This window comes from Chiloscyllium plagiosum, unplaced genomic scaffold (genome assembly GCF_037043375.1).
Source record: "Chiloscyllium plagiosum isolate Xiang-an unplaced genomic scaffold, Cpla_swu_hap1 HiC_scaffold_47, whole genome shotgun sequence".
In the NCBI taxonomy this organism is placed as follows: Eukaryota; Metazoa; Chordata; class Chondrichthyes; order Orectolobiformes; family Hemiscylliidae; genus Chiloscyllium; species Chiloscyllium plagiosum.
Window position 1 is genome coordinate 9,416,173 of NW_028270185.1, and position 10,294 is coordinate 9,426,466.

The window sequence follows — 10,294 nt, forward strand, 5'->3', positions numbered from 1 at the left end:
CGAACGAAATAGTGCCCACCCGTCACATTTGGATAACCGAGGTTCCCCTGTACTCAGTTAGCTTCCTCTCATAATCTAATTTCTTCCTCCAGATTAATCTTTTAGTCATTCTCAATTGATCTTTATATTCTAACCAATCATCTGGCCAGGTTGTAAATATTTATCTTAAGTTTGATGCTTTCCCAAATGCTTTAGTTAACTACACACTGTATGTCCTACTATAGATTATTTTCTTTAGAAGAGCAGTATACATATCTTCAAGTGGTTACTGTTAAGGGGCTTGTAGACCAATCCAACTCATGACTGATTTCCTCTCCTATTCCTCACCTGAAATCAAACGGATTCTACATCCTGACCTGCTATGCTTTTCCAGCACCATTCTAATCTTGACTCTAATCTCCAGCATCTGCAGTACCCACTTCGCCTAGTTCACTTCAGCTAGCTCAGCTTTCATGTCCACGTATTTGCTCTTACATTTAAAATGCTAATCTTAGACCTAATCACCTCCCTTTCAATCTAAATATAAAGGTCTATCACGTTGTGGTTGCTGCTACCTCATAGTACCTTTGCTCCAGGTCATTAACTAATCCTGTTACATTACACAATATCAAGTCAAACATAACCTGCGCTCTCTGGTCACTCCCGCATGTGCTGCTCAAAGAAACTCTCTCAGATCCATTCTGCAAATTCCTCATCCAGGCTACTATTGCAACTCTGATTTTTCCAGTTTATATGTAAATTAAAGACACCCACGATTATTGCCACCCCTTTTATCACAATCACCCAATATTTCTTCTTGCATACTTTGCTCTACAACGTGGTTACTATTAAGGGGCTTGTAGACCAATCCAACTCATGCTTTATTTCCTCTACTTTTCCTCAGCCGAAATCAAACTGATTCTACATCCTGATCTCCTGAACTAAAGATCTCCACCTTTATCTAGTTTTCCATTTTTCTTGAATGTCACACTCTCCTCAGACACCAGGCACAATTCTGGATATGCTGAAGCCAGGTTTCCTTAATTGCTATCGGAACGTACTTCCTGGAATATGTGCTATGAATTTGTTCACTTGGTTAGCTCTTTTTTTGTCACCTATGAAACATCAAGTTTTGATTGCTACGGTATTCTTCTCTCTGTCCCTTCCTGTCATTCTCATATCCTCAATTCGTATATTACTAACTGCCTCTCTCAACTTTTCTCTTCTACTTAATATACCACATCTTTCTACCACAACTTTGTTTATAACTCGAAGTAGAGGGAGTTTTAGAGTTCACAAGAACATGAGCACCAGCAATCATCAGGTGTGGACCGTCCCAAAAGTGCAGACCCCACTATTCCCAGTACTGCTCCACACCAGTCTGAGCTACAAGAATGGCCAAGCAGGTTCAAGAGACTGAACAGCCTACTCATGCCGTTCGAAAGTTCCTATTCATGGATGATCCATACTTCAGTTTACAAAGCTTACCTTTCCTGCTTTAAGGCATATTCCAGCATCTTAATTCTCCGAACCAGATCCTTCTTCAGATTCTCCTGACCTTTCCTCTCTCCTTGTAGAAAGGCTACACGTGCCTTTAAAATATAAAAGCAGATTTCAATCAGTAAAATTGTGGGAGATAGTGCTGCAATTAGACTTTTGTTGTGGAGGTAGACATATTGCAATGTTTTGAAAAATAGCAGAGAAGTTCTTGCCAATGTCCTGATTCAGGAAGCAGTGGTGCTATGATCTTCTGGCAACTTGAAAAGTTCAGGCATCAAGGATCACAATCTTGAAATAATGCCCTTGCTGTAGTGCCAGGAAATGTTTCCTGCAATGCAACAGCAGGAATCTCACAACCAGCAGACTATGTTTTTGCAGGATGCTTAGATAAATGTTATGTCAGAGAAAAAACTTGACACATCACAGAGCAATTCACAATCCAAATTGCCTCAGATTAAGATTTTTTGTAGCAATGTGGTAAATATGGCAGCCACTCTACATTCATAGCTTACCACAAAAAGCAAAAAGACTAACAATTAGATAACATGTACTCTTTGGTGGTATGTCTGTAAGCGATTGAACAGGCACTAGAAGAATGCCTTGTTCTTCTACATTTGAATGATCACATAAGCAGACAGCTTACTTGAAGAATGAATCATCAAAACATGTAGCACACTCTCATTACTACAGAGATGACACTTAAGGACATAAATGGAAGGGTTCAACAACAACTAGACACAAAATGGGACACAAAATAACTACATAACTAGAAAAAATATCAACAGAATTTTCTGTTTAAAATTATAGCTACATAACAATCCAGCAGCAATTTGAAAGCAGTTTTTAAATAAGATGCATTACCCTCCTCATTCATCGTCAGAATTTTCTGCAATGATGTTACATTTTATTGTAATTTAAATTGCTGGCATTTCTATTGATGGATGCCTCTTGTTATTTAGACCCTCAGATAAAAAGTCTGAGCAGCTCCGCCTGTCAGTAACTGACTGCTTCTCAGAGTAGCTAAAGTTCAATTTCCAAAGCTGTCATTAGAATTTAAGTGAAATGCCAATGACAGATGCGTAAAATTATTTCCACTCGAATGGGTGAAAAGTACTGACAATATAATTAACTATAAAGATCTTGACCTCCCAAATGTGGCCGCTATACAAGAGGCATTTTCAGTTTCAAAATGAGACTGAAGTGCTAATGTATTGCAAAGTGTAGGTTTCGACAGTGTTAATGTATATTGGCTTAAGCTTAATTCTTCCTAAAATGCATTATCAGCACGTTAAACAAATCAATGATAACATGGTGTGACAACAGTTAAAAACAAAACACTCAAATAACATATTTTGCACATATTTAAATTACAATAGGATTTGTGAAAGTGATGTGATGCGATTGGTTTGATACATATCAGCTACTTTCCTATAAACTCAAACTAGTCAGTTCTTCTATAACATGATGGTTGTGTTCTTGCGCAACCCTGTGATATAGAAAAATCACACTTTAGAAACAGTGCTTAAAGTGTTGGCGATGTAATCACATTTTAGGCAATGCACGTTTTAAAAGTTTGTACTTTAGAAACAGTGTCCCCAACTTATCAATCGTGTTATAGCAAATTTGCATTGACAAAAGCGCGTGTTATAGCAAAACACCCTGTATTGTTCTATTTACAGTCATGTTTTCTCCCCACATCAATTTTCTCTCTCCTTGGCTGAAACTATCAACTCCTTCAAGAATATGTTTTAATAAACTGGCAGGTTTCTAGGACCTTGACTACAGTTCTCTTTTTTAATGTGAAAACCAGGCTTTTCTTCAATGCTTGCACTCTCACCCATGAAAGTTTCAGGCCCAATTTAAAGATGGAAGAATCTATTTTAGGCCAGTATTCAAGGTGGCCATTATGAAAGATCCTATGGCAATGTTTTCCAAACATTTTCCCTATTTGACAACATTTCAAGTCCTTGCAATCCCACAATGAGAACCGAGAGAGTAGGGATCTGATCAGAGTAGAGGTACAGCTGTTACAACTATGTCAAAGTTCTAAAACAGCCATTCTACCTTACAGTGTACAAATTGGTTTCAATTCATTGTTTGATGTGCTTTCAGACATCCTGAAGCTGAAGCTGTAAGGGACATTAGCTAAATGCAAATTCTTTACTTCTTTTAATAGTTTATGATACAGGCAATTTGACTTTCCACAACACCAAGACTAAAGTCTTATAACATGTTTGAACACTCAGACTTCCCGACAATGAGAACATCAGGACTTGTACTTGCTCTGAGCTCACATATTAAAGGGAACAGGAAAATCGACGTTCCCTGGATGCTGCCTGACCTGCTGCGCTTTTCCAGCAACACATTTTCAGCTCTGATCTCCAGCATCTGCAGACCTCACTTTCTCCTCACAAATATTAAAGCCAACTGTTACAACCCATTCCAGAGTTAAAAATCAGGCGCCTCAGCACAGATCAGGAATCCAACTTGGAACTTTCTAAGCTATCTGGCTTAGCTTCATGTTGTCCTTATCAATTTAGCCAATAGGAAAGCTTCTAAAAAGGTATATTTTATACCTACTTTTGCCTTGGCACATTGCTAGCCTAAAAGCAGCACACGCAAAATTGTACCATCACTGCAAATTCTAACTAATACAATGATGCTGTTAACAACCATCTGTCATGTAAAACGTGTAAGATGCTAGCATATGCCAGAGCCCTTCCTATTTGCAAAATTGACCACTGGCACTCATTATACCTGGCTATAATCCACAATGTCTGAAACCATTAGCTTAAACTAATCCAGATCTTTGAACAAGAATGATAGCAAACTGTGGGAGTCAAATGTATAAATAACCAACAAAGCTGTTTATTTCAGATTGATATTATTTTATGTGGTGTGGCTCAAGCTTTATATGCAGAGAGATTAATAGTGCCAAAAGCTTCAGATGATGTTACATGGCTGCTCTTCCAGCCAAGGAACAAGTAGTTTTGAAGATGGAGGAAAGTATACAAAGTATTACTTCTTTTTTTAAGAAACTAAGTTCCTGGGAGCTGATTGGATAAACAAACTGCCTTGACTCCACCACTGGAATCAGCTGTAAGATGCTCCAGCCTGTTTTAGGCAACTCCTTTAGCCAAGCTGTCTCCTCAGCTGCACACAAAACCATCCACACACCCTTCTATTCCCCCCAATTCCTACTCTAATTTTATTTCTCTCCTCCTTCTCATCTTGCCTCCTTTGTAAATCACTGTGGTATTTTGCTTCAGGTGAGAAATCTGACAATTGTAGCAACGAAATGCAAGTTTCAATACAAAAATTAAAACAAAATATTGTGAACTTGACAGGATTACGACAATGCTGGATTTTCCCCTTTAGATGCTGTGGCAGATTGATGGAATGAAGCAGCTATTTTAAGTTTAATGTAAAAGGAGTTTTAAATCAGCATCCTAGTGAATATCGGTCCACAAATCAAAATATCCTCTTGCGACAATATTAACAAGGACATAAGGTGGTTGTGTTGGAAATGCATGTATAACTGATCTATTTTCTAGCAAAACTTCAACATTTAACTGAACAAGCAGGTAGAGGGTTACTGAGAAGTTTCGTTAGAGTTTTTGTCTCTGTTACAAATACCCCTGACTTGAATAAAATTTGAGCATAAAAAGTAATTTTAAAAGTCAATGATAAGCAGTTATGCATTTGCAAGAGTTTAGTTTCCTAAGCAGTACTCTATATTTTTAAATCAGAAGTACACAAATGTTCAGCATTTGCGCCAGATACTGCTGACCATTAAGCTCACAGATTGTATTAAACAGAAAAGCAGCAATCTACAGCACACAATTGTTTTGAGACTTCCTTACTAAAGTGAGGAACACATAGTCGAATCAGTTGTTTACATCACACACAAGTATTTTTCTCAGCAATAAAGAAAGCAAACAAAGGAAGAAATATTTCATTTAGGCACTTTACAGCACATTGTACTGAACAGAGGTGAACATAGTCAGACCATGAACTTTGACCTCCATGAATTGTCTGGTTCTTTTTGTATTTGCTTCCAGCAGAGCTGATCTATATTCTGCAACTAACAGCTATCCTCAATCTATGCTGCTTCTCTGCAATCATTTTGTTTTATGACATTGTCATCTTCTATACTCCCCCACCCTCCAGTATTCATGTGACTATCCCTTCTCTTCACTTGCACTTTCCTTGTCTTTTTCTACACAGTAGAAAAGCCACCACTTTTCCACCTCATTTGTCAGTTTCGAGAAAGTGTCATATTGCACTCAAAACTTTAAAACTTTGTTTCTCTCTTCATAGCTGCTACTAGACCTACTGAGCTCCTCCAGAACTTTCAATTTTTATGACAGATCTCCACTATTCGCAGTACTTTGCTTTTCTATGACTACTTGATTGCAGGGTTGGCTTTGTTCAATCACTGGATAAGCCATGTGCCTGTATACAGTGATGGCACTAAGCACAAAACACACTGATCTGAACTGGATGAGACAGTCAGGCATATGCTACAACAAGTTGCACTTTCAGCAACATCAGGGAGGTGAAGTGATCCAGAGATTCCATTGCTAATCCATATCCATTGCTTTCTAGTGCATTTTGAGCACAGACACAACTGGGCCCAAAATTTCTATGGGCAATGTGGATAGCCACTATAAGTTAACAGTACGTTTAAATCCACTGACTCTTGGGGAACCCTTTAGGTGAAAAGATAAGGATTATAGTGGGAAGATTTGAGAAGAAAAACAGAGCTCGTGTATGGGATTACATTTCATTAACACATTTAAGCCATAAGGAAAAAGGGAAAATTAATAATCAAATATGGATACAGGCACAATATCAATTTTATTTTCCTATTCTGTCTTTCCCACCAATCCTCCTCTCCTTTTTAAAGATCTTGCCACACATCTATCATTCTTCATATACAAGCCTAGACAGGATGCTGGCATGGTATGCAAAGTTGGGGTGGTCTATATTTGTGCCAAAACATGCTTCATTAATCATACGCAGACACATACTAGGAGGGGATGGGAGAGTAATAAGGAATAGGAAATCTCACCAACATTCTCCTGTGACCTAAAAGTTTTGAATATAATCATAGCTTCATTAGCTGTGGCCTCAGCCTGGCAGCTTTCTGATTTGCCTGCCTGAACACTAAAGGGAACTCACTCATCCTTTTTCAGCAAGTACAAATTAAGTATTCTCTATAAGTCAATGAAAACCTCTCCATAGCAGAAAATTCACTACTTAAATCCTATTTCTGTGCCTCATTGACTGTGTTTCAGCCTGTTTAGTTTACTTCTTTGTTTTACCAAGGGCATAATTAATTAAAATTGAAATCTTTGCTTACTTATTTTATTAACTCAATAAATTAGCAGATGATCCCGCTAAGCTAAAGTTAATTAATAACGTGAGACTGAGGGAACATTTGACAAAGGAAGATGTTGCCATTCAGTAGCTTTCTCCTGTCCAAGTCAGTTATCCACCAGCTTGTAAAGACTAGGCACCTGCACAGACCATTTTGAACCTATCTTTCTCACTTCCACTCTATTTAAAAATTGAGCCACATTGACCATTATGTGGCTAGATTCAAATCATGTTTGTGACACGTTAGACACCACTGACTTTAACATAAAAGTGACACTGCTAGCTTGCCACTCTCATCTGCCCCTCTGACATTTCTTTAAAAATAAACCCAAAACTGCGTTGATGATTTCGTTGACTGCTGTAGAATTTAACTGAGCAACACAAATGAGAAGATCCCCGATTTGTGCCCAAATTAACAACCACAGAGAAGATGTGAAAAAATCATGACTGCACATTCACAATCCCAGAATCTGAACTGCTGAGCTCTTAACTGGAAGCCAAGTTGTCAGATACTCAAACTACTGTGTTAAGCTCTCTTTAGAGTCAAATTTGTGGCTTTTCCACCTGTTTTACATTAATGAAGTGATGTAATATATTGCTGAAATATCAAAGGCATTACTGTCACCAGGTTGCTCTATTATTGATATTCCAAGGGCCACCTTGATATTCCAGGAACAACGTCAGATATGTAGCTATTTCAACAATAGAGAGGCCAGGTATTTAAATGGCAGGAAGAAGAAACATGATGCAATTATTTAAATTGAGGGAGATTATAGGACTCAGAGGTACAGAGGGATTTGGGTGTCCTGGTGCATGACTCAATGTCAGCACGCAAGTATAGTGGCTGACTGGAAAGGTAAATGAGATGCTGCTGTTTATCATAAGGGGAATGGATTAAAAAAGAGGGACTTTTGCTACAGTTGTACAGGGCATTGGTAAGATGACATCAGAATATTGCGTACAGTGTTGGTCTCCTTAATTAAGGAAAGCATTAGAAGCAGTTTACTAAATGTTCATTCAACTAATTCACAAGAACAGGGTGTTATAAGGAAAGGTTAGGCCTGTATCCACTGGAGTTCAGAACACTGAGAGGAGATCTCATTAAAATGCATAAGATCGTGAGGGATTTGACAGAATGGATGCTGAAAGGACATTTCCCTTCTCGGAAAGCTTAGAACAAAGGGTCACTTTAACAATAACGGGTCTCCCAATTAAGAAAGAGAAGAGGAGACTGTTTTTTTTTCTCTCATAGGATTTTACATCCTACAGAATTCTCTTTCCCGGAGGGCTCAGCACTTACTTGATCAGCACCTCATCACTCTTAAATACCCAAAACACCAAAAGGGAGAAAGCAATGTCTACTTTCTACAGGATCTATTGCAGCAGTTATCCAAAGATTTTCCAGCAGCAACTCCCAAACTTCCACTGGAGACTCCCACTCACAAGGACAAGGGTGGCTGACAGATGAAATGTCATTATGTTCAAGTTCCCCTCCAAATTACACACCAATAATAATCAACCCTGCATTATCACTGGATCAAAATACAGAAATTCCCTACCTAACAGTACTGAAAGAACATATTTACTGCAGGAATGCTACAATTCAAAAATCATTATGAAAGAAACTAGGGATAGGCAATAAATGCAGGTCTTGACACCGTGTCAATCTGTCAATAACAAAAAAAAACGTTAGGGAAATGCTGGTCCTTTGCCTGAAGGTTTAAAAAACAGGCATCTTTTTCCATTGATTCTCTTTCAAGAGAACTTGGATCTTTATTTGAAGCTGATTGTAAAGTTTGGACAGCCATATACAATGGTATTCACATGTGGCATATTGGAAACCTTAATATGGAGATAAATGAGGGGAGACCAAACAGGGGAAAGAATCATAGTCAAGCTATCCTGCAATAATATCATATACTTTCAACTCAATAGCTACACTGCAATGTGGATAAAGATCAGAGTCACACTTTCAATTCTATCATTCCCTTCTCCCTCTTTCAATATTTTGTGAAAAACAGATCAAGTAGCACAGATAATCCAAACACCTAATCAGTTCTTATTTATAGAGTCATAGAGATGTACAGCATGGAAACAGACCCTGAGGGGTGACCTTATAGAGGTTTACAAAATTATGAGGGGCATGGATAGAATAAATAGACAAAGTCTTTTCCTTGGGGTGGAGGAGTCCAGAACTAGAGGACATAGCTTTAGGGTGAGAGGGGAAAGATATAAAAGAGACCTAAGGGGAAACATTTTCACGCAGAGGGTAGTACGTGTATGGAATGAGCTGCCAGAGGATGTGGTGGAGGCTGGTATAATTGCAACATTTAAGAGGCATTTGGATGGGTATATGAATAGGAAGGGTTTGGAGGGATATGGGGCGGGTGCTGGCAGGTGGGACTAGATTGGGTTGGGATATCTGGTCGGCATGGATGAGTTGGACAACACTTATAGCCATTCAGTAAATAAAACCTTACTTTATGCTTGCCTTTCAGAGAAATTCACTCACATATGTGTATTGTTGCATCAGGTGGACTAATTTTTCCAAATTGATCCCAATTTTAGCTTCCATTCTATAGTGTCATAAATATTTTTTAAGCTGTTAATTGAACTGGTCTAAATATATTTATAGCGAATGGTAAGAATTTGATTTATAACAAAGGTAAGTCTAAACATTAAAAAAATTTGTGATTCATTGCTCCAAATTTAGGATTCTGTGTCCTAGTTTAGAAATGGCTCTGGGTTTATATGAACAGCTATCAGTGGAGAGTAGAAAATGATTAAAGAAAGACTGCAGATCATATTTCAACAGCTACAATGCAGCAAGGAACAGACAAAGGAAAACATTAAATACATATACAAAGTCAGATTCATGAAAGAAATCCATAAAGAGAAGTCATAACTGAACTCAGATGAACACTAACCTTTTATTTGGTTACATTCTGGTCTGACCATTTATTTCTATGTTTAAGACCACATTATTGTTCTCAAACCAGGTGACAATAAATTATAAGGTGCATTACCCTTGGAGAAATAAATAAACTAAATTAGCTTGAAGCTGAAATAATTTAGAAATTCAAAATGCAAAGTCAGCTGTAAAAAGAACATCAATTTCCTCTGTGTTGTACAATGAAAGCATTGGAATTCGATCCACTTTTCCCATTTAGTGAGTTCAGTGAAATTTAGTTTCAGGGATTCTGGCAGGTCTCCAATCCATACAGATCAATGCAAAAATCAAGTTCTCATAACAGTACTACAACTCAAAATCACCCACTTTGCTGATTCTAAAGCAGACTAGACATCTACGAGGTGTGACAGTTACAAGTGCTGTACTGAACAAGTCTTCAATTATTGAACGTCCTAATAAACAGGACGAAAGAAAGACAAATTCTTAGGAGACAGCATTTGTAAGAGGAATCTTTGACATTTG

The 10,294-nt window shown here is 37.9% G+C and overlaps 1 protein-coding gene across 1 annotated transcript in view; it reads right to left on the reverse strand.

The window, feature by feature from the left end:
- LOC122542811 (striatin-3-like) overlaps positions 1-10,294 on the reverse strand; it is a 53,737-nt gene that overhangs the window by 42,665 nt on the left and 778 nt on the right. Inside the window, exon 2 of the mRNA XM_043680869.2 lies at positions 1,468-1,571. Within this exon, the coding sequence (XP_043536804.1) occupies positions 1,468-1,571 (104 nt within the window). The remainder of the gene's footprint in view (positions 1-1,467; positions 1,572-10,294) is intronic.